At 39.2% G+C, this 25,445-nt stretch overlaps 1 protein-coding gene across 5 annotated transcripts; it reads left to right on the top strand.

Annotated features, from left to right (window-relative positions):
• The first annotated feature begins 63 nt into the window (after positions 1-63).
• NHLRC3 (NHL repeat containing 3) lies at positions 64-25,445 on the top strand. Of its 5 annotated transcripts, none has more exons than XM_081130525.1 (7): positions 64-393; positions 1,216-1,368; positions 1,680-1,827; positions 18,343-18,489; positions 21,146-21,237; positions 23,623-23,735; positions 24,849-25,445. In XM_081130525.1, the coding sequence occupies exons 1-7, from the start codon at positions 310-312 to the stop codon at positions 25,099-25,101; spliced, it is 990 nt and encodes a 329-aa protein (XP_080986651.1). In that variant the 5' UTR covers positions 64-309; the 3' UTR covers positions 25,102-25,445. The 5 variants fall into 5 exon arrangements, with proteins under 5 accessions (XP_080986651.1, XP_080986650.1, XP_080986652.1 ...); XM_081130524.1 differs by having other exon boundaries at positions 76-393; positions 18,289-18,489; XM_081130526.1 differs by having other exon boundaries at positions 77-393; positions 18,358-18,489.

Here is a 25,445-nt window from a genome sequence, read left to right as displayed (position 1 = left end):
GAAAGAAGTCTTCGGCGTAGGACCGCTTTCCGGGAGGGGAGGGGTAGAGTTGGTCACTGGGTCAGCCCGAGGGCACGTGACAAGGTGGGGGACGCTGGAACGGTCTGGGAACCCATTACCCAGTACTAATATTCTTTCGCCCAGCTCTGCGCTCCCTTCCGTCTCTCAAACCCCACGCAGCCAAAGAAGGGCGATTGGAGATAGGAGCTTAAGCAGTCGCTGTGTGCTGCCAGGAACCCTGTGGATCTGAGGCTGTTTGGCAGCCTCCTAGCGCCTGCAGAAGCTCCTGGTCGCGTTTCCGGTTTCTTCATGGCGAGAATCTGGCTCTGTGCGGGTGGCGCTGGCTTCTTCCTTGCACTTCTGGTTTTACATTCGCATTTTTCTGGCTCTCCGGTGAGTGGCATAGTAGGGAAATGGCTACTTGAGGTGTGGATAGCTCTTCTGAGAGGCGATGCTTCCCTCTGGAATGGAGGTGGTGCACTAGCTTGTCTCAAACGAGGGGGGGGGGGGTGGCGGAACCCCGAGGTGTTGCCTTGTCACTTAGTTTTAAAATGTTTGTACGGAGGGTTCCTGACATGATTTTTCCACTTTGGGATAGTGCAAAAGTGATACCATTCAGTAGACACTGCACTTCCACGGGCTAGCGCTATGCAAGCTTGCTCCTGATGCCAGGCAGTTCTCAGCCACAGGATCAGGAAGGTAAACAGCGTATGCAATACGTTGCACTGTTGTTGTCAGCGTTTTTTGCATATTGTATTTTCGGATACCATCATGTTTATAAACACACATCTGTGTCTTCTGCTCCTGGTGAAAAGAAGAGAGAGCCTTCGTGAAATGAAACTAAGATAATTGCTCAACTATAGGATAATGTGTGATCTGAGCACGTTGCAAGTAGGCTAGGTTATGATCGGTAGGTTGCGTGTAGTAATGCATTTTTGACCTACGATATTTTAAAATTATGGGATCATCGGGGTGTAAATCGAGGAGCATATACATATAGTGCATTCTCTTCTTTCCCAGCTACCACTACATCCTCAGGTAATTTTCAAATTTGTATTTTGGTCGACTTGGTCTTTAAATGTATAAGACCATTTCTTCCCAATCACTTCTGACCTCTCTGACAGAGGTGTCAAGGCATGCTTAAAAATAAGCCGTATTTTTTGCTTTTTCAACCTAGGCTGTGAACTGTGTCTTAATCTTCTGATTTTATTTAAGGTTTTAAGGGAGTTTGTTTTCCAAATTTCCTGGAGAACTGAGGAAATTCTTTATAGGCTCGATGTGAATTGGCCTAAGCATTCAGAGTACTTTACTGGAGCAACATTTTGTACTGCAGTTGACACCCTGAATGGACTGGTTTACATAGCCCAAGTAAGTAAAATTGGGATTTAAAAAAAAAAATACATGAACACAAAGGCAGCAGCCTGTTTTACTGTACTAAGTTACTATATATGTTTACATCATGCTAGTTATGGAATTTGCTTCTTGAATTGCTTTGAAGTGAATATATGACTTTGAATTTGATAGATATTAATAGTGTTCAGTTTTGAAGCTGGGTTTTTAAATTTTAAATGTTAGCTAAATTCCTCAATTAACCTTTAGTTTTTGCTTCTCTCTGCCAAAATAAAGATTACTTCCTTAAAATTGATCCTATCTAAGTGATTATTTTTGTATACCTTCAGAGAGGGGATAATATCCCAAAGGTATTAGTGTTCACAGAGGATGGTTATTTTCTACGAGCTTGGAATTCCACAGTTGACACACCTCATGGTATGTTTGCAGCCAATTCACTGGATGAACAAGCAATCTGGATCACGGATGTAGGAAGTGGTATGTATACTGGTATCACTAAATTATCTTGCTAGAAATTATATCTTTGCCCGTGTTCTTTCTTGTACGTTTTAAAGTCAGAGTTCCCAATCTAATTATACTTTCTTTAATGATTCATTAAATCACTTATTTTAAAAAATATATTGTTCTTAATGAAGAATTTAACAAGGAGGCTATCATTATTATGATCTTTCCTTTAACTTAAAAATAGTCTTTTTTTTTAAATTTATATTTTCATTTTTCAATTACAGTTTACTTTTTGTGTTATTTTTATATTGATTTCAGGTGTACAGCTTGGTGATTAGACAATCATATATATTAAAAATTGTTCACCCTGATATTTTCAGTACCCATCTGGCACCATACATAGTATCACAATGTTATTGACTATATCCCTCTTCTGTATTCACTGTATTCCTCAAGACTATTTGCAACTACCAATTTGTACTTCTTAATTCCTTCACCTGTTTCACTCAGTTTCCCCCTCTCCCTTCTTGCAATCACCGGTTTGGTTTCTGTGTCTATAAGTATTTCAGTTTTGTTTCTCCCTTTATTTTGTTCTTTAGAGTCCACATATAAGTGAAATCATATGGTATTTGTCTTTCTCTGACTGACTGATTTCACTGAGCATAATACCCTCTAGGTCCATTCATGCTGTCGCATAATACCCTCTAGGATTTCATTCTATTTTATGGCTGAGTAATATTTCATTGTATATATATATCACAGCTTTTTTATCCACTGGTCTATTGATGAGCATGTGGGTTGCTTTCATATCTTGGCTACTGTAAATAACTGCAGTGAACATAGTGGTGCATATTTTTTTTGATTTAGTGTTTTGGGCCTCTTCAGATAAATAACCACAAGTAGAATCACTGTGTTATAAGGCAGTTCAATCTTTAATTTTTTGAGGAAACTCCATACTGTTTTCCATAGTGGCTGAACCAATCTGTATTCCCACCAACACTGCATGAGGGATGTCTTTTCTCCACATCCTCGACAACACTTATTGATTTACTGATGATAGCCATTCTAATGGGTGTGAAGTGATATCTCCTTGTGGTTTTAATTTGCATTTCTCTGATGATTAGTGACCTTAACCATATTGGCCATCTGTATGTCCTCTTTGGAGATGTGTCTGTTCTGGTCCTCTACCCATTTTTTAATTGGATTGTTTGTGTTCTTGGTGTTGACTAGTATGAGTTCTTTATAAATTTTGGATAGTAACCTGTATTGGATATATCATTGGCAAATATCTTCCATTCAAAGTTGTCTTTTTCTTTTCTTGATAGTTGCCTTTGCTGTGCAAGAATTTTGTAGTTTAATGTAGTCCTATTTATTTATTTTTTTATTTCCCTTGCCTGAGGAGATGTATCAGAAAAAAATATTGCTAAGAGGAAGGTCTGAAATTTTACTACCTCATTTTTTCTGGGCGTTTTATGGGTTTTGAGGCTTACATAAGTCTTGAATTCATTTTTTTTTTTATTTATCTTTATTGTTTAAAGTCTTACAGGTGTCCCATTTTTTCCCCCAACTGACCCCCTCTACCTCGCTCCCACCCCTTCCCCAGGCCTTCATCCCGTCATTGTCTGTGTCTATGTGTTATGCATATATGCATATAACTTCTTTGGTTAATCTCTTCCCACCCTCCACCCCCCTTCATGCGTCAATGTCTCTGGATCTATTTAGTTCATCAGATTCTTTTGTTCATTAGCTTCTTATTAAAGAAGACCCTTCAATATTTCCTGTAGTGCTGGTCTGGTGGTGATGAACTCATTTAGCTTTTCCTTGTCTGAGAAGCTCTTTATCTGACCTTCAATTCTAAATGATAGCTTTGCTGGTTAGAGTAATCTTGGTTGTAGTTCCATGTTTTTCATCACATTGATTATTTCTTGCCACTCCCTTCTGGCCTGCAAGGTTTCTGTTGAGAAATCAGGTGACAGTCTTATCGGTGCTCCCTTGTAGGTAACTAATTGCTTTTCTCTTGCTGCTTTTAAGATTCTCTCTTTGTCTTTAACCTTTGGCATTTTAATTATGATGTCTCTTGCTGTGGGCCACTTTGGGTTCCTCTTGTTTGGGACCCTCTGTGCTTCCTGGACTTGTAAGTCTATTTCTTTCCCCAGGTAGAGGAAGTTTTCTGTAATTATTTTTTCAAATAGGTTTTCAGTTTCTTGCTTTCTTTTTTCTCCTTCTGGCTCCCGAATAATACGAATGTTGGGCCTTTTGAAGTTGTCCCAGAGGCTCCTTATGCTATCTTCATAATTTTGAATTCTTTTTTCTTTTTGCTCTTCTGGTTGAGTGTTTTTTGTTTCTTCATGTTCCAAATTGCTGATTTGATTCTCAGCATCTTATACTCTACTGTTGATTACTTGTAAATTATTCTTCATTTCATTTCGTGTAGCATCGATTTTCTCAATTATTTTCGTCATACTCTTACTAATATCCTTGATCATCCTTATAACCATTATTCTGAACTCTGTATCTAGTAGCTTGCTTGGATTCATTTAATTTAGTTCTTTTTCTACAGATTTCTTCTGTTCTGTCCTTTGTGACATGTTTCTTTGCCTCCACGTTTTGGCTGCTTCCAGGTGTTTGTTTCTATGTATTAGGTAGAGCTGCTATGTCTCCTGGAATTTGTAGAGTGGCTTTGTGTACTAGGTGTCCTGTAAGGTCCAGTGTGTCAGTCTCTGCAGTAACCTGAACTGGGCCTTCTAGGTGCTCCCCTGTGTGGGCTGTGTGCACTCTCCTGTTCTAGTTGAGCCTCAGTTGCTATTGGCGTCACTGGGATGAATTGATATCCAGGCCAATCAGCTGTGAGGACCAGCTGCAACTACAGCTGACGAGCTGCTGTGCAGGACACACCCCTCTGGAGCAGGATTTACTTCAGTGGAGCTTTGATGTTCACCAAGTGCACCCCTTGAGTGTGTCACTTGTGGATGTGGTAGGGTTGTAATCAGCATGGTCGAGTCTGACCACCAGGTGCACTGTCTCTGAGGCCTCCTGGGAAGTGCAAAGTAAGCCTGTGCCAGGGCCTTGCCCAGGGCCACCCAGCCTGAGCTACATAGCAATCTATAGATGGCTGCTACTTGTGCTGGGCTTGGAGGTGTCCAGGAGAGGCCAAGCTATGAGCTAATGCAGGCTGCTGCTAGTGCCAGGCCCGGGGCCACTTATCAAGCCATATGGGGCATGCTGCTGCTTGTTTGAGAGATTTTAGGAAAGTCCTAAGCATAAGGCTGGAGAGGCCACTTGCATAGGAAAGCCACTGGAAATGGCCTGGATGAGCTTGCAGGTGGGGAGGGGCGAGGCCAAACGTGTGATTCAGGTGCTGGCGATTCAAATACGGTGCCTGACTGCCGGCCGTGAGCGTAGAGAACTTGCCAAAGGAGTAGTACCCTCTGCCAGCCCCTCCACCCAGGAGAAAGCCGCCCCCACAGCTCTCGCCCTGATCGCAGGCAGGTTAGTTCCTCCCCAAGTGTCCCAGGTTCCTTTCAAGCTGCTGCCTGGCGCTGGGCTCAGACGAGCGTGTCTGAGTGAGTCCATGGGCGGGCCCTTTAAGAGGAGCTGCTGGGGCCCCCGCAGCCTCCGAAACCCTCAGAGACAGTCCCCGCGGGTTTCACAGCCCGGAGTTGTGGGGACATTTATTCCGGGCCCTGGAGCCCTGGGCTGGGGGCCTGCTGTGGGGCTGGGACCGCTCACTTCTCTGGAAACTCCCACCGCTGAGATTCCCTCCCCGGTTTCAACCGAGGCACCCGGTATGGGCCTGAGGCCATGTCTCCGTGATTCAGCCCCAATCTTCCCGTGTCTCTGCCCCTTCTACTGCTCTCTCTGCTCCTTCAGTTCCCTGGTTGTAGGGCTTCTGTTCAGCCAGATTTCAGAAGGCTCTGAGTAATGGTGGTTCTGTATTTTAGTTGTAATTTTGATGTGGTTGCGGGAGGCGGCAGGTGCAGCTGTTACCTATGCTGCCATCTTGTTTCCTCCTTGAATTCATTTTGTGTTTATTTTTGTATATAATGTAAGGTGGACTAGTTTCATTTTTTGCAGGTATTTGTCCATTTTTCCCAAAACTGTTTATTAAATACATTGCCTTTACCCCATTGTACGTTCTTGCGTCCTTTGTCAAATATTATTGACCATATAGGTGTGGGTTTATTTCTGGGCTCTTTATTCTGTTCCTTTGATTTATGTCTGTTTTTGTGCCATACTGTTTTGATTATTGTAGCCTTTGTAGTATAGTTTGATGTCAGGTAGTTTGATACCTCCATCATTCTTCTTAGGATTGCTGTGGCTATTCAAAGTCTTTTGTGGTTCCATATAATTTTTGAATTATTTGTTCTAGTACTGTGAAGTACACCATTGGTATGTGGGTAGAAATTATGTTGAAATCTATAGATTGCTTTTGGGTAGGATGGATATTTTAGTGATGTTAATTCTTCTTATCTATGAGCATTCTATATGCTTCCATTTATTTGTACCTTTTTCAGTTTCCTTCTTTGTGTCTTATAATTTTCTGTGTACAGATCTTTTACCTCCTTGGTTAAATTTATTCCTAGATGTTTTATGGTTTTTGTTGCAATTGAAAAATGGGATTTTTTTTCTTAGTTTCCCTTTCTTTTCTTTTTATTATTGGTGTATAAAAATGCAACCAACTTTTGAACATTTGTTGTATCCTGCTACTTTAATGAATTTATTAGTTCTAGTAGTTTTTGGGTGGGAACTTTAGGGTTCTCTATATACAATATCATGTCATCTGCAAATAATGACAGTTTTACTTCTTCCTTTCCAGTTTGGGTGCCTTTACCTTGTCTTGTTCCTGATCTTAAGTGAAATGCTTTTAGTTTTTTTTCTCATTGAGTATAGTGTTAGCTGTGGGTTTATCACAAACATATGGCCTTTGTTATGTTGAGATATATTCTTTTCCCACTTTGCTGAGAGTTGGTTTTTTTTATCATAAATGGGTGCTGGGTTTTGTCTAATTCGTATCTACATCTATTGGTATGATCATATGATTTTTATTCTTTATTTTGTTTATGTGGTATAACACATTAATTGATTTACAGATGTATGAACCTTGCATCCCCAGAATAAATCTCACTTGATCATGGAGTATGATCTTTTTAGTGTATTGCTGAATTTAGTTTGACAATATATTTTTTCAGCTAAATTTATTGAGATGACATTGGTTAATAAGATTATATATGTTTCAAGTGTATAATTCTATGATGCATTATCTGTATATTGCATTGTGTGTCCACCACCCAGTCACATCTTCATCTATCACCATATATTTGACCCTCCTTAACCTTTACTACTCCCACCCCCCCTTCCTTCTGGTAACTATCATACTGTTATATGTATCTATGAGTTTTTGTTTGTTTTTCTTGTTTATTCATTTGTTGCTTTCAGTTTTATATTCCACGTATGAGTGAAATCATATGGTTCTTGACTTTTTCTGTCTTATTTCACTGAGCAGGATATTCTCAAGACCCATCATGTCACAATTCACTGAGTTTGTTGATGATTTTAGCATCTATCTATGTTCATCAGTGATACTGGCTTATAATTTTCCTTCTTTGTAGTGTATTTATCTGGTTTTAGAATTAGGATAATGAGTTTGGCAGTTTTCTCTCCTTGTGAATTTTGTGGAATAGTATGATGAGGACAGGTGTTAGTTCTTCTGTGAATGTTTGGTAAAATTCACCTGTGAAGCAATCTGGTAGTTTGTTGGGAGTTTTTTGATTATTGCTTTAATTTTATTAGTTGCAATTGGTGTATTTAGATTTTCTGTTTCTTCTTAATTCAGTGTTAGAAGATTGTATTTTTTCTAGGAATTTATCCATATCTTACAGATTTTCCAATTTTTGGCATATAGTTGTTTGTAATATTTTCTTATAATTCTTTGTATTCCTGTGGTATCAGTTGTTACTTCTTGTTCAAGTTTTATTTTATTTTCTTCTTTTATTTTCTTATTTTTTTTTTTTGTTGTAGCTAGCCTTGATCGTGACAATTCTTTTTTCTTAATTTTTTTCTTTTTTTAAAATTTCTCTTTATTGTTGAAAGTATTACAGATGTCTCCTTCTTTTCCCCCATTGACCCCTTCCTCTTTTTTCTTGGTGAGTGTTGTTAAAAGATGATCAATCTTGTTTATATTCTCAAACAACCAACTCTTGATTTCATTGCTCTTTTAATGTTTTTTTTAGATTCTATTTTGTTTATTTCCATTCTGATCATTATTATCTCCTTCTTTTTACTCACTTTGAGCATTGTTTGTTATTTTTTTCTCTAGTTCCTTAAAGTATAAGTTTTTATTGTTTATTTGAAATTTTCCTTCTTTCTTAAGGTAGGCCTGTGATACAGTGAATTTTCCTCTTAGGACTGCTTTTACTCTGTCCCATAGTTTTGGGGTTATTGTGTTTTCATTTTCGTTTGTCTCAAGGTATTTTTTTTATTACTTTATTGATCTCATTGTTAACCGATTCATTGTTAAGTACCATGTTACTTAGGCAACATATGTTTGTGTTTTTTATTTTTTTGTACTGTAATTTATTTCAAATTTTATTCCATTGTGGTCAGAGAAGATGCTTAATATAATTTTCGTCTTTTTTTTTTTAGATTTATCTTTGCTGTTGAAAGTATTATAGATGTCTCATTTTTCCCCCCAATTAACCCCCTCCACCTCCCTTCCACCCCTCCCCAGGCCTTCACCCCATTATTGACTGAGTCCATGGGTTATGCATATATGCATCTTTGGTTAATCTCTTCCTACCCTCCACCCCCCTTCCCTCTTCCCTCTGAAGTATGATCACCTGTTGCCTGCATCAGTGTCTCTGTATCTGTTTAGTTCATCAGATTATTTTGTTCGTTAGCTTCTTAAAGAAGACCCTCCAACATTTCCTGTAGTGCTGGTCTGATGATGATGAACTGCTTTAGCTTTTTCTTATCTGCAAAGCTCTTTATCTGACCTTCAGTTCTAAATGATACCTTTGCTACGTAGAACAATCTTGGTTGTTGGTTCTTGCTTTTCATCACTTTGAATATATCTTTCCACTCCCTTCTGGCCTGCAAATTTCCTGTTGAGAAATCAGGTGACAGCCGTATGGGTGCTTCCTTCTAGGTAACTAACTGCTTTTCTCTTGCTGCTTTTAAGATTCTCTCTTTATCTTTAACCTTTGGCATTCTAATTATGATGTGTCTTGCTGTGGGCCTCTTTGGGTTCCTCTTGTTTGGGACACTTTGCATTTCCTGGACTTGTAAGTCTATTTCTTTCCCCAGGTAGGGGAAGTTTTCTGTCATTATTTTTTCAAATAGGTTTTCAATTTCTTGGTCTCTTGCGTCTCCTTCTGGCACCTGAATAATACGAATGTTGGGCCTCTTGAAGTTGTCCCAGAGGCTCCTTATGCTATCTTCATATTTATGTATTCTTTTTTCTTTTTGCTCTTGTGATTGTGTGTTTTATGTTTCCTCATGTTCCAAATTGCTGATTTGATTCTCAGCGTCCTCTACTTTACTGTTGATTCCCTGTAAGTTATTCTTCATTTCAGTTCGTGTAGTCTTCATTTCAAATTGTTACTTTATTATGTCATCGATGGTCTCAGTTGTTTTCGTAATACTCTTTCTAATATGCTTGAACATCCTTATAAACAAAATTCTGAACTCTGTATCTAGTGGCTTGCTTGGTTCTATTTTATTTAGTTCCTCTTCTAAAGATTTCTTCTGTTCTTTCCTTTGTAACATGTTTCTTTGCCTCCACATTTTGGCTGCTTCCAGGTGTTTGTTTCTATGTATTAGGTAGAGCTGCTATGCCTCCTGGAATTTGTAGAGTAGCTTTGTGTAGTAGGTGTCCTATAGGGTCCAGTGGCTCAGCTTCCCCAGTCACCTGAGCTGGGCCTTCTAGGTACTCCCCTGTGTGAGCTGTGTGCACCGTCCTGTTGTAGTTGAGCCTTGGTTGCTGTTGGCATCACTGGGAGGAATTGACTCCAGGCCAACTGGCTGTGAGGACCAGCTGCAACTACAGCCAGAGAGCTGCTGTGCAGGACACACCCCTCTGGAGCAGGATTTACTTCAGTGGAGCTTTGATGTTCACCAAGTGCGCCCCTTGAGTGTGTCACTTGTGGATGTGGTAGGGTTGTAATCCAGCATGGTCGAGTCTGACCACCAGGTGCGCTGTCTCTGGGGCCTCCCGGGAGGTGCAAAGTTAGCCTCTGCCAGTCAGCCTTGCCCAGGGCCGCCCAGCATAAGCTACACAAGCAAACCGTAGTTGGACTCTACTTTTGCTGGGCTTGGAGGTGTCCACGACAGGCCAAGCTATGAATAAGCTATGAACCAATGCAGGCTGCCGCTAGTGCCAGGCCCGGGGCCACTTATCAAGCCTTATGGGGCACACTGCTGCTTGTTTGAGAGATTTTAGTAAAGTCCTAAGCATAAGGCTCCAGGGGCCACTTGCCTAGAAAATTCACTGGAAATGGCTTGGATGAGCCTGCATGTGGGGAGGGGAGGGACCTCCGGGAATCTCCGGTGGGGGGGGGGGCCAAAGATGTGATTCAAGTGCTGGTGATTCGAATATGGCGCCTGCCTGCCAGCTGTGTGTGGGGAGGACTCGCCAAAGGAGCAGTGGCCTCTGCCAGCTCCTCTGCCCGGGAGAAGCCGCCCCACCACCTCTCGCCTCGATTTCAGGCAGGTTCGTTCCTCCCCAAGTGTCCCAGGTTCCGTTCAAGCTGCTGCCCAGCTCTGGGGCTCAGAGGGAGCGCATCTGAGTGAGTCCATGTGGGGGCCCTTTAAGAGGACCTGCCTCGGACTCCCGCCTGGTCTGCGACCCTCCGCCACAGCCCCTGCTGCTTTTTATAGCCTGAAGTTGTTGGGATATTTCTTCCCGGCCCTGGAGCCCTGGGCTGGGGGCCTGCTGTGGGGCCGGGACCCCTCGCTCCTCCGGGAAACCTTCACCGCGGAGATGCCCTGCTGGGTTTAAACTGCAGCGCTGGGTGTGGGCCCGCAGCCCTGTCTCCAAGATTCAGCCCTGATCCGCCCCCGTTTCCGCCCCTCATACCAGCCTTGATGCTTCTTCAGTTCCCTGGCTGTAGGGCTTCTGTAGCTAGATCTCAGGAGGTTCTGAGTGATGATGGTTCTGTATTTGAGCTGTAATTTTGATGTGGTTGCGAGAGGCAGCGGGGACAGCGGTCGCCTACATCGCCATCTTGTTTCCTCCCTCCTATTCTTTTTAAATATATCGAGACTTGTTTTGTGTCCTAACATGTGTTCTCTCCTACAAAATGTTCCATATACACTTGAATAGAATGAATATTCTGCTGCTGCTCTGGGTTAAAATGCTCTGAAAATATCAATTAAGTCCATTTGATTTATTTTGTCATTTAAGGCTGCTGTCCTTGTTGATTTTCTGTCTCCAAGATCTATCCATTGATGTCATTGCAGTGTTAAAACCCCCTACTGACTATCGTACTTTCAGTCTCTCCCTTTAATTTGCTTTATATATTTAGATGTTCCTGTGTTGGTTACATAAATGTTTGCAAAAGTTATATCCTATCGTTGGATTGATCACTTTATCATTATGTAAAGTTTTTCTTTGTCTCTTATTATTGCTCAGTTTTTAAGTCTATTTTTTTATATATAAGTATGGCATCCCAGCTTTGCTCTGTCTTAATTTTCATGAAATATCTTTTTCCATGCCTAACTTTGTGTGTGTCTTTGTTCTGAGGTGGGTCTCTTATAGACAGCATATGTTCGTCTTGTTTTCATATCCTGTCTTTTTTTAAAATTAAATTTTTGGAATGACATTGGTATCAAATAGGTTTCAGATGTGGACTTCTATGTTACAAGATCAGTATACTGTAGTGTGAACCTACCACCCAAAGTCAAATCATCTTCCGACACCATATATTAGGCCCCCTTCACCCCTGCTCCCCATCCCCTTCCTTCTAGCAGTGACCACACTGCTCTTTGTGTTCTCAAGTTTCAGCTTTATATCCCACATGTGAATGAAATCATGGTTCTTAGCTTTTTCTGACTGACTTATTTTAGTAAGCATAATATTCTCAAGGTCCGTCCATGTTGTCACAAATGGCAGTATTTCAACTTTTCTTATGGCTGAGTAGTATTCCACTGTGTATATGTACCACATCTTCTATATCCATTCCTTTTCTTAGGACACTTTGATTGTCTCCATGCCTTGGCCATTGTGAATAATGCTGCAGTGAACATAGGGGTGCATGTATCTTTGCAAATACATGTTTTTGAGGTTTTTGGTTATATAACCAGGAGAGGACCAAATTCTGGGTCATATGGTAGCTCTAATCTTAATTTATTGAAGAATCACCAGACTTTTCCATAGTGGCTGTACCAGTGTACATTCCTACCACCAGTGTATGAGGGTTCTTTTTCCTCTAACACTTGTTATTGTGTTGTTGATAATAGCCATTTTAACAGGTGTAAACTAGTATCTCATTGTACTTTTGATTTGCTTTCCCCTAATTGCTAGTGAAGTTGAACATATTTTCATGTATCTGTTGGCTGTTTGTATGTCTTCTTGTGAGAGGTGTCTGTGCGGGTCCTCTGCCCATTTTTTAATTGGGTTGTTTGTTTGCTGTTGATTTTTATGAGTTCTTTACATATTTTGGATATTAAACTTTTGTCAGAACTATTGTTTGCAAATATCATCTCCCTCTTTGTTTCATTGTCTTTTGAATGAAGCATTTAAACCATTTACATTTAAAGTGAAATTGATAGGTATGTACTAATTTTCATTTTTTTCTTTATAACGATGATCCTCTTTTGTTGTTCTTTTTCTTCTTAAAGAAGTACCTTTAAAATTTATTGTACTACTGGTTTGGTGGTAATGAACTACTTTAGCTTTTTCTTCTCTGGGGAACTCCTTCCATTTTAAATGATAGCCTTGCTGGATAGAGTAATCTTGGTTGTAGATCTTTGCTTTTTCATCACTCTGAGTAGTTCGTTTCAGTTCCTTCTGGCCTGAAATTTTTCTGTTGTCCAGTCAGCTGACATTCTTATGGGCGCTGCCTTGTAGGTAACTGTGTTTCTCTTGGTGCTTTTAAGATTCTCTCTTTGTTTTTAACCTTTGCCAATTTAATATGATGTGTATTAGTGTACAACCTTTGGCTTCATCTTGTGTGGAACTCTGTACTTCCTGAACTTGCGTGTCTTTTTACTTCACCATTTTAGGGAAGTTTTCAGTCATTTTTTATTTGAATAGGTTCTCAGTCTCTTGTTCTCTCTTTTCTTCTCTTGGTATTCCTATGAAGCGTATGTTTTAACACCTTATTTTGCCCCAGAGGTCCCGTAAACTGTCCTCAATTTAAAAAAAAAAATTTTTATTACTCTGATTGGGTTATTTCTGCTACCTCATCTTCCATATTACTAATTCAGTCCTCTTCTTCATCTAACCTACTGTTCATTCCTTCTAGTGTATTTTTCATTTCAGATACTGTATTCTTCATTTCTGACTGGGTCTTTCTTATGGTTCCTACATCCTTTTTTATGCTTACTGTCTCTGTTGACGTTCTCCCTGAGTTGATCCATTCTTCCTCTGAGTTCCTTGAGCATCCTTATAGCCATTGTTTTGAACTCTGTATCTGGCAGATTGCTTGCCTTCATTTTATTTTATTTTTCTGGGGATTTCTCCTGTTTTTTCATTTGGGGCATGCATTTTTGTCTCCCCATTTTGGCTGCCTCTTTGTATTGGTTTCTGTGCATTAGGTAGATATGCTATGTCTCCCAGTCTTGCTATGGTTTCCTTATGTAGTAGGTTTTCTGTGGGGCTCAGTTGCATCTTCCTTATCATCCGATCAAAGTGTTCCAAAAATGTCCCTTGTGTGGGTTATGAGAGCCCTCCTGTTGTAGTTGACTTTTGAGTGCTGTTGGCCCCTCTGTGTGTGGGGTCTACCCTCAGGGTGGTTGACTGTGAAGCTCAACTCCAACCACAGTGTATGAGCCTTTACCTCATGAAGTAGAATTTGCCCCAGCAAGTTCTGGTGCATGCAGAGAACATCTTTTGGATGTGCCACTTATCAAGCTAAGTGGTCCTACTCTTATGAAACATGAAACCCACCACTGAGTGTGTAGGCATCTTGGGAGGGACTTCTGTGCAGGTTGATGTCAAGACACTCCCTGTGACTGGCCCTGGGCTACCTGTTTGGAGTACAAAGCAATTCATAATTTATGACTGCCTCTGCTTGGCCTTGGTGTGTGTGGGAAGGGCCAAGGTGTGCACCAAGGCTAGCTTCCACTAGCACTGAGCCCAGGGGTAGGTCAGCAAAAGGCCCAAGGCTCCCTGAGATCCACCTCCACCTGCCTCTACCTGCTGGCCACCTGTTAGTCTCAGTCACTGAAAGAACCTCTGGCTATACATGAGTAACATGGGGTAGGTTCTCAGTGAGTCACCAGGTAGGGTATTATTCACTGGATTGAAAGAGATTCAAACTCAGTGCCTATGCTGGGTCTGAGGCCACTCAGCAAAATTCCCAGGGTACACCAAGGTCAGGTGCCACCCACCAGGTGTCCAAAGACCTTTGTGATGGGGCATGGTCTCAGGGAGTTGTTACAGTGACGCTAGCAGAGTTCATCAAGCCAAAACAGACCAAGATTTCGTCGTGTAAAGGGAGGTCTCTGCATAGGAACAGTGAGCCAGTCAGGCATGCCAAGGTACTAATGACCCCTACCCTAGAGCTACAAAACTCAGTTTGTCCCTGATTCTGGATGGACCTTTTTGAAAACCTTTGCTTGGCAGGGCAGGGACACCAAGAGTCAGGAGGGTTTGGCTAGTTGATCTCTCATGGGTTGGTAGCTCCATTCAAGCTCACAGGAATAAACCACACTCAGTCTCTGACACTTCCTGAGTCCACCTGGACCTCTACACTAAGGCCTAGACAGCTGACTCCTCTGAAGAGTGATAACTCTGCTGAGCAGGCTGACAGAGTTGGGACGGTGAAGTTATTGCATTACCCCAGGCTGATGCCATATGGAGGGGAGTTCTAGACCTAAGAAAGATGGTGTCTGTGGATGGTGTGGGAGAGGGACTCAGCACAGGGACCATGTGGTTGTCCCTCCGGATCTCTCTCCAAAGCCGTACAACCCAGTTTTTATTCACATGACTCTAGTCTGCTCTGAGTTAGAGCCTAGGGTTAGTGGTTATGAAGGAGATTTTGTGTACTAGTCCTTTAAGAGGGTGCCTGGTGGACAGAATCCCCACTGATTTTTACAGCCAGATGTTACATGGGTTCCTCTTCCCTGCTCTGGTGATCTGGGCTGGGGAACCTAGCATGGATTTGAGACCCCTCACTCTTCAGATGAAACCTTCGCAGCTGAAATATCCCTCCAGGTTCTCAACTGCTGCACTTGGGCGCAGGGCAAATCCTTTTCACATCTCCGCACTTCCTACCAGCCTCGATGTGGCTTCTTCTGTAAATCCTTGGTTATAGCACTTCACTTCAGCTAGTGTTCAGTTGGTTATTCAAATTGATTATTCAGTATTTTAGTTGTAATTCCAGTTTGGTCCTGGGAGGAGCTGAGTGTAACTTCCACCTACTCTGTGCCATCTTGGATTCCCTGAGCCTTTTCTTCTTTAAAGCATTAATTGCTTTTCTCGGGTAAACAAAAATTCTGAACATCTCCTGTGATGCCAATTAAAATGACATCTCTAAAAACTAGTGAGTAGAATCCTTGTTTCTCATTTTCCTTTACCAGTTTTCTTTCAAATGGGATTGTGCTAAGAAATCAGAATTGCTTGTTCGACCAAATTGCACAATTTACAGAAACTTCTGGTGTTAACGCTTCTGAAATCTCATTGACTGAACTCTTCCTTCCATCAAATATTTTTAGTAGAGTGTGCTGAAAACAAAGTAAGCGCAATTGAATTTACAGCTGTGGAGATACATTTTCAGAGATAGCTGTTTGAATGTTCTTGTAGCTTAAGACAAGAAAGTACCAGAGAAAACCTGGCATTATCTCAGGAAGGAATGGGATCAAAAAGAATAATCGTAATACACTTTGGCCCAGTTATGTTCATAGCTTGAGGGATATCCTGTTTCCCCAGTTCTGGCTAGTTCAGATACTATTTTGGAATTAATGAGGCCTCAATTTATTTATTTGTTTTTTAATCCTCACCTGAGGTTATTTTTTCCATTGCTTTTCAGAGAGAGTGGAAGGGAGAGAGAGAAACATTGATGTGAGAGACACAGCAGTTGGTTGCCTCCCACATGCACCCCAACTGGAGCTGGGGAGGTACATGCCCTTGACCGGAATTGAACCCAAGACCCTTCAGTCTGCAGGCTGACACTCTAACCACTGAGCAAAACCGGCTAGGGCAATGAGGCCTCAATTTTTATAAGAAGTGCCATTATCACATTTGTTCTCAGAACCCAAAAGATTTCTGAGCCTCAGCTAATAACCATTGATTTCAAGATGTATGGTGGATGGTAATAAATGTTTAAACCAAAAAAACTCACTAGATTATGTCTGAGTTCATTGCAATGAAATTTTACTATTTTCCCCTTCCCCCCCTTTTTTTTCATGATTTCCTGTTAAAGACCTTTACTTTTTAATTCATTCCATTCATGTGTTGTATTTTTTTATAAAATACTTCACTGATTTCCAAAATAAAAAGAACACTCATCATCTCTTCATTCTTTTCATTATAGTTTGTTTTCCAATGTACAGATCTGAAGACAGTTTTTATATTCCTTCTCATTTTTCAATGGAATAAATTCCCTTTAATAAAAACATGGCTACAAATCAGCCATTTTTTAAAAACTTTTTTTTTTTTTAAATATGTCTTTATTGATTTCAGAGAGAGGAAGTGAGAGGGAGATAGAGAAATATCAATGATGAGAGAGTTACTGATCAGCTGCCTCCTGCACATCCCCCACTGGGGATCAAGGCCGAAACCTGGGCATGTGCTCTGACAGGGAATCAAAGCTTGATCTCCTGAATCATAGGTCAGTGTTCAACCACTGAGCTATGGTGGCCAGGCTAAAAAACATTTTTTATCTCTTCTGCTAATTCTTTAGAAACTTTGGAATTTGAGTTCTTTAATAATCTTTTGTTCTTTTATTATTGCTACAAACTTTAGCTCAAGCCTCCAATTCAAATATAGTAATAAATACAATTTTCAAGATAGAATTGTAATGTAAGCTAATTCATTTTATTTCCAGCAAGCTCAGTATAGTTTATCTTTTGAACAACTACCACTTAGTTTGGTCTTGGTATGCCTGCAAGTGGATTTCTGTTAGCTGCTTTGTGGTGTTTCTCTATTTATTAATATTCTACTTTATACTTTTGCTTGTGAGATAATTGTAACTCAAATTTTAATATGAGAAGATAAGATACTGATGATTTAGAAAGATTTACTCCCTTCTTAGGAAAGAAAAGTTAATGAGTTGAATTTTGAATTTGTTTCCACTAGGAGAAAATGTAGTTAAAAAAAATCTGTATTATAAAGAACTTTTTGTGGACCTACTGAAATTTGAGGTCTGCACATGAATGAGTGAAATAACAGTTTTCAAATGTAAATTGGGTTTTTTCCCCATTCCAACTTGATTTCCTTGTACAAGTAATGCTTATTCAAGGTCATAAGATTAAAATGGAAAATAGTGTACTGATAATTTAATATAAGCTTTCTGTATAAGGAGTCAGTTATTTTATTTGTTTGAATTTAGAATCTGTTTATTTTGGAGTACCTGAGATTTTACTTCCTGAGTAGATTTAGCTATAACTAATGAGGAAGCTCCATTGCTTGTCAAATATAACATTTAATTATCTGAGCCTATTAACTTTTTATTACTGTTTAATTCTAACAGATTTTTTGCTCTCAGCTTACAGCTGGCCATTAAACAACACGGGTTTGAACTGGACGGGTTTACTTATAAGCAGATTTTTTCAATATATACTATATATTTTCTCTTTTATATGATTTTCTTAATAGCATTTTCTTTTCTTTAATAATTTTTTTTAATTCTCACCAAAGGATATGTTTTTATTGATTTTAGAAAGAGAGGCAGGGAGAGGGAGGAATACAGAGGGAAACATCAATGAGAAAGAAACATCAATTGGTTGCCTTCCATATGCGCCCTGACCAGGAATCTAACCCTTGACCCTTCAGTGCATGGGATGATGCTCCAACCAACTGAGCCCACATTGGCCAGGGCGCATTCTCATTTCATTAGCGTACTTTATTATAAGAATACAGTATATAATACATATAACATACAAAATATGTGTTAATTGACTGTTTATGCTATCAGTAAGTTCCAGTTAGCAGTAGGCTATTAGTAGTTAAGTTCTTGGGGTGTGAAACGTTATATGTGATTTTCAGCTGTGAAGGGGTCGGTGCCTGTAACACACATTGCCCCATCCCCATTGTTCAAGAGTCAATTGTACTTGAAAAACACGAATATTTGTAAAGTGGTTGTATTTGTGAAATGTGCATGCCTGTCTTTATAGGATCCTTTGGTCATACTATTAAAAAATATAATTCCTTTGGTGATCTTATTCAAGTCTTGGGTACCCCAGGCAAAAAAGGCACTGGTTTGAATCCCCTGCAGTTTGACAACCCTGCAGAATTATATATAGAGAGCACAGGAGATATTTACATTGTGGATGGAGATGGAGGACTGAATAACAGATTGATCAAGTTGTCCCAAGGTACATTAATTTTAATGGTATTATATAAGAACATTATTTAATAAGTTTTATTTAATTTGTTTGATACTTGGTATAATGCTATAACTATTGAATATGAATCTGTAAAGGGCTCAAGTGTATTACCAGGAAAAAATCAGAACAGCTATGTGGGATGGCCAGTGATTCTGCTAATAGATTTGCTTATTCTTCACCAAAAGCTAGGTGTTTCCTTTGAAATGAACTGGAGGCAGTTTGAGAAGTTATAGTAGGTTGAAGAAAAAGTTGTTATTCTATCCTATTAAGGATTGGGAGGTCAGAAACCTGACATTTCAGAGCTATAGTGAAGGTTGATTGATCGGCAAGTGTTGTTTATTTGTTTGTTTTTAATCCTCACCTGAGGTTGTTTTTCCTTTGCTTTTAGATAGAGTGGGGGGGGGGGAAGGGGGATAGAGAGAGAACATTGATGTGAGATACACACATAGATTGGTTGCCTCCAGCACACACCCTGACTAGGGCTGCAAAATGAACCAGCAACCCAAGTACATGCCCTTGACCAAGAATCGAACCTGTGACCCTTCGGTCTACAGTTCTAACCAACGAGCCACGGGCCAGAGTGATCAGCAAGTGTTTTATTGAATTCCCTGCTCTGCATCCTCAGTAGTATTTTAGGTGTAGGTTTATTACAAATGAAACAGTTAAATGCTATTTTGTGGTATTGATTGTTAATAAGATTAATAAAATTATAAAAGAAAATTAGGAGAAGAAACTACTGTTGCCTGGAGAAGTTCAAGAAGGAAATAGTTCTTGCACTAAACTGTTTTCGATTGGAGAAGAGCGAGACAGAAGTATTCACAAGCCTTTATCACACAAAGTCTACAGGTGGTGATAATAGGTCTTCTTTAGGAAAGGATCTTAAGGTGCACTTTATGAATAGTAGAAAATAAGATTTGGTATATACTCGAGAGCTTATGTTGGGAAAATTTAGGGCCAAGAAACCAAAAAAAGGCTGACATCCCACATTACAACTAGAGTTTCTTGAGGGAACTTACATAGAAGGCACATCCCAGGGAGACAACAAGATGATACGGATGTCCTCCAAGCTGCATGGTAGGTGCTAAAGGATTCTCTAGAACAGGGCAGAATGAATAGGGGTACTAAGAGAAAAAGACCTTGCATACTTTCCATGGGCAGGGCAACTGCCTGTTCCAGGAACCAGCATGCCTTCGGGCATGGGGGAGAGGCACATCAGTCTCTGAGAGGGTTTATGAGAACCAATATTTGTTCTGGGCCACATCTAGCTCATGGTTTGGCAGTGGTCATGTCATGGAACAGTCTCTCCTCCACAGTTTATTTAAGGATTTGAAGCCACAATTTGCCTATAAAGAGTCTTCGGCCCTGGCTGGCTAGCTCAGTTGGTTAGACCATCATCCCGATATGCCAAGGTTGTGGATTCAGTCCCCAGTCAGGGCACATATGAGAAGCAACCAATGAATGATAAATAAGTGGAACAACAAATGGATGTTTCTATGCCTCTCTCTCCTCTCTCTCTTTCTCCCTTATCTTTCCCTGTAACAAATTCAATAAGTAAAAATTTAAAAGAAAAAGTGTCTTTCTGGTTTTTTAGTAGAGAAGTAATGTTACAGAAGCAAAGTTTTTGTAAGATACAGCACTATATCAGGATATATTCGCAGTAAGCTCTGTTGTGTGGGAGCAATATAGTTAATTTATCACCTAGTAACTGAATTTGGTTGGTGATAGTTAAAGGGAGGTGAGGTGGGAATAAAGTAAGAATCCAAAAATTTCTATGAAAGAAACAAACAAATTTAGGAGACAGATTGAATGAGGGTGCATTAGCTTCTGGTTGCTGTAACAAATCGCTACAAATTGGGAGGCTTAAAAAATGTTCCCTTGTGGTTTTGGAATCCAGAAGTCTGAAATCCGTAGGGCAGGTCATTTTCCTTCTACAGGCACTAGAGGAGAATCCTTCCTTGCCTCTGTCAGCCTTGGGTGGCTCCAAACATTTTTTGAATTTTAGCAGCCTCATTCAGTCTCTGCCTCTGTCTTTACAAGGCCTTCTTCACTGTGTCTCTGGGTCTCAAATCTCCCTCTCTTTTCTCATATAAGGACACTAGTCATTGGATTTAAGATCCACTCTAAATCCAGGATCATCTCATCTCAAAATTCCTAACTTAACTATATCTGCCAAGACCCTATTTCCAATAAGATCGCATTCATAGGTACCGAAGGTTGGGACTTGGGACATATCTTTTCAGGGGGCTACAATTTAACTCACTACAGAGTAGTAAATGAGGCAAACTATAGAAACATAACGTGAATATTTAAGCTCAGAGGAATGGTAATACCAAAGAACAGATTAGTTAGCAAGGGGAACCAGTTTAAGGAAGAAGTTGACATGAACCCTAAATGATTTTGAGTGATGAAAAATTCACATGGAGATAATCATTAAAGAAGTAAATCAATTACTTGAAACAAGGAATTTTGGGGGGTTTTTTGGTAAAGCATTAGAATTAGGCAAATGGGTATATAAACAGAAAGCAAAGAATAGGGTTATAATTGAATTGAAAAGTTTATTTGCATCCTGTTACATAAAATATAACATGTAAATGCATAAGGTATTCTATATGTTACCCTGACCATATATGTTTACCTCTTATAGATTTCATGATGCTTTGGTTGCATGGAGAAAATGGGACAGGGCCTGCTAAGTTCAACATACCTCACAGTGTTACAGTTGATTCATCTGGTCGAGTAAGTATACAGTGTCATTGTGTCTGGAACTATGTGTCTGGATGTGTTTGTATGTGTGTGTGTCTAGGTGTATATAGCTGGGCTTGTACATATGGATCTTAGTGCACCTGTGCATGTCTGCACATCTGGATGTGCATGTATGTCATTGATGTATATGGATGTGGATATGGATGTATGCATCTGGGTGTTTCTGGACAATACCTCTGGGACTGGCTTTACAGACCATACTCTCTTACAAATGTTTGAGTCCTATAATGAAAGGAGTTTCCCAGTATTTAGAAATGAGCAAAATAGATTTTCTATTCACTTAAAGGGTAGAAGGAACAAATAATGGAACAAAATGTAAGTAAAGTTACCTGATTTAGAAAAAAAGAGTTGCTCTCCTACTAGGAAAACTACCATGAGTATTTAAATATATTTTTAATTCTAGAATTAAACAAAGTTACTTCTAGAATGTATTGATCAAAAGAGAGATAGAAGAGGTTAATCTTGGAAGCTTGAAAACAGAGCCACCTAGCCAAACTTTTGTTTTTACTAGCTGCACTCTGTCTAGGGAACAAATTGCTTTAAGTAGCAAATTGCAATTTATTTCCTTTTTTCCCACCCCTATCAAGTATCACCTCTTTTGCTTTTGTATACCTTTAAACATACATGTTAATTCTTTGGAGTTACTTTTCTATAACCAAACCCCAACGCCAAAAGTTTCTTCTGGTTTCCTATAGTAACCTGTACTTCCCCATTATAGTAACTATAATAGAACAATTTAATTGTCTTCCCAAATAAATTGTAGGCTGTGGGAGTGCACATAATGAATTTCTTTTGTTTTGTATCTTAATGCCTAGCATGTAGTAGTCATCTTATGCATATTTGTTAAATGACTAAATGTCTTGGTGCATAATAGATGGATCAGACTATCTTTGCTTCATGCCATTAGAAATTTAATCCATTTCCACTTCTTATTCTGTGCTCAGCAAGCAACTTTCTGGATTATGATTTGCTTACTGTGTTGACAAAGTGAGAATGTTTTGATCATAAAAATTTTCAAGTATTCCCATCATAGATAGGAAGATAACTGAACATGTGACCTTTGTATGTTAATTGGGAACTAGAGAGTTGGAACTAAGTACTGTCCTAATGGGAAAAGAACAAGAACAAGTCTCTGAGCATGAAGACTTAAAAGCCCAGGTAAATTGACCATGGTGAGAAATGTTATTTTGAGAGGACTTGAAGATCATTTGGTAGGCATACTGATATTACTGAGTGATAGAAAATGAGAGTTATTTCTGCATATTTAGTCCCAATCTTAGGGACTAAACTATGTTTCCTCCTTGATTATTAACCTAAGAAAATTACCAAAATCAATGACCTTACTTAGGGATCAGCAACCTTTCTCAAGTGATGCAATGAGTCTTTGTTTCTGATTGGAGATGAATTCAGTGGCTACCAAAACTTACACACTTTGATAAATATATAATCAGGGTTATCCTGAAAAAATAGTCCCTGAATCCACAAATCCCAGAAATCTAAAGATCCTGAAGGGGAGAGGTAGAAGTCAGTTGGGTTGGGCCACCCTTCTAGTCCATTCTTTATAGCTCTACAACCCTAGTCGCATGTCATTAAAAATGATTTCACTGTATGTATGCCATGAGTTTCATACATCAAGTACAATACTAGAAATGTCATTTAAAATGTACATTCTTGTTTTATAACAACAGTTTCCTTGACAACTTATTGCAGCCTATAACAAACCTAAACTAAACCTATTGTTAGTCTACTGTCATTCTTTACATGTAATTAAAGTCTCCCACACTTCCTCTTTAAATGGTTCAGCACTCTGGATATATCTTGGTAAATAGCAGGTAGAGGTTTAATGATATTGCAGTGTGAATGAATTCCTGGCTTTCCTCTAGCCTGAGCTCCTGAGGAGCAAGGCTACTTTTCTTTGTCTTTGTTTTATTACCTGGCTCAGGAGCTGACGAATTGACAGGACTCAGTGACAGTGAATGTTTGTTAGAGGAATGAATGAATGCTGATGCTTCAATATCTCCAAATCATCTGCATTATATTGGAGTACACTAGTTTTTTAGTTATTCAAATGTTTAGTATAGCAGTCAGAACATTATAGGCTTTGAGTTAAGAGAGATGGCCCATAAAGTGGTTCTCCCACTTGTTGTAAGCTCACTTCAAGATATTGTAACCTTTCTGAACTTTAATTTCCTATCTGAAAATGGGGTTTTTAATGATCTTATGTGGGGACCTTTAAATACTAAAATAAATAGCATATGTGCAATTAATAAAAGTAAATTTCATTCTCTCGCCCCTCTTTTTTTCTTCTCATTATAATGTGGATCTTTTCTAGCAAACACTTATGTTTTTATTTCTTAGGTGTGGGTTGCTGACCGAGGAAATAAAAGAATTCAAGTATTTGATAAAGACACTGGGGTGTGGTTAGGAGCATGGAATAATTGTTTCACAGAAGAGGGACCTTCTTCAGTCAGGTAATTGTTTCCTTTTATTTTAAAATCCTTGTTTTATGTGATTTATGTTAGGTTCTCTGAAAAGCTAGCTGAAAGTTTAAAATATTTTTTGATAATTTTAAGCAGGGAAAAAGGGGGGGAAAACCAGTATGCAGAAAACATGTAATCATATTTTAAATTCCAGCTAGTTACATTCCCAGTGTACTGTGTGACTCAAGTACATGCTGGACCTTTTCTAGAGATTTCCCTTGAGATACATTTGGTAAATTTTTAAACAGAATGAAAATGAAAGTCTTGAGCCTGTAGCCTAACATTGATTCTTTATTACTTTCATTTTGTGTAGTAAGTACTATGATAATGCTATTTTTTATTAATTTAAGCTAATCTTTGTCTATGTCTACAATCACAAATGTCTTGTTCCCACATTAATAGAATTAGATCAATTTAAAATTCTCTTTAAAAGAACCCTTCAACACTCTTTTTGTCCTTCTCTGTGATCCTTTCTGGTTCTTGCTTTTAGTGACCCTCCCGTGCCTATGGTCCCTGCTCTTAAACCCTCAATAAAGTACACCCCCTTCCCCAATCACACTGTATCACTAGACTCAAAGTTTTATCATAGCCTCTGTAATTACTTGTCATTCTGTTTTATCTCAATTTTTTCATTGTTTTATTCTCCCACTAGAATAAAAGGCAAAATAGTAGATATTTGGGTTTTCTTGCTCACAACCGTACTCTTGGCATCTAGAATACTGTAGGCAAACTAGGAACTCAATATTTATAGAATCAATGAACAAATCAATCAGTTTGTAAGCAATTTGGTATATATATTCATATGTGAACTGCTGTGTGATAGCTTTTTGCTCTTTTTTGTTGTTCTCTGTGTGTGTGTGTGTGTGTTACATTATAAGTATATTGGGGGCAGGTAAAAACCAATCCAGCATATTATGAATCTAGAAAATGTGCTGCAAATAATTTATCAATCAGAGGGCTAATAAAATAACTTGGGGAAAATAAAAATCTTCAGCAAGTAGGTGTCTGCTGTTGTTTAGCACTGTGGGGGATAAAAATGTTGAGAAAATAAACATGTATGATAATTTTACATTAATTTATTATGTAAAATGTCTTCCTCCTTAGATTTACTCCTGACGGGAAGTACTTGGTTGTAGCCCAACTGAATCTTAGCAGGCTCTTATTTGTGGCAGCACCCCCAGTGGGAAGCATTGGCTACTGTTCTGTGATAAGCTCAATCCAACTAGCAGATCAAGTTTTACCTCATCTCTTAGACATCAGTGGAAAAACTGGAGCAATCTATGTAGCAGAAATTGGAGCAAAACAAGTACAAAAATATGTCCCTTTGAAAAGCTATTTCCCTTCATTCCACTTATAATGTTTATTTCCCTAGAGATCATTCAAATGAAGGTTCAGATTCTCAAATTCATTGTTAAATGCTTAAAAATAATGTTCAAGAGCAAGAATTCATTTTTTATTTTTATTTGTATCTAATCTAGTATCAGAAAATTTGTTTCTATAAAGTCATTAAGAATTATATGTTGCCCGGCCCGACGTGGCTCAGCAGTTGAGCGTCAACCTGGGATCCAGGCGATCGGGGTTTGATTCCCTGTCAGGGCACATGCCCGGGTTCTGGGCTTGACAAGAACATCATCATTGATGTTTCTATCTCTCTCTCCCTCTCCTTTCCTCTCTCTGAAATCAATAAATATATATTTTTTT

This window comes from Miniopterus schreibersii, assembly GCF_964146895.1.
Source record: "Miniopterus schreibersii genome assembly, chromosome: 2".
In the NCBI taxonomy this organism is placed as follows: Eukaryota; Metazoa; Chordata; class Mammalia; order Chiroptera; family Miniopteridae; genus Miniopterus; species Miniopterus schreibersii.
Note: the sequence above shows the minus strand (reverse complement) of the source record. Positions and strands in the feature narration are given on the sequence as shown.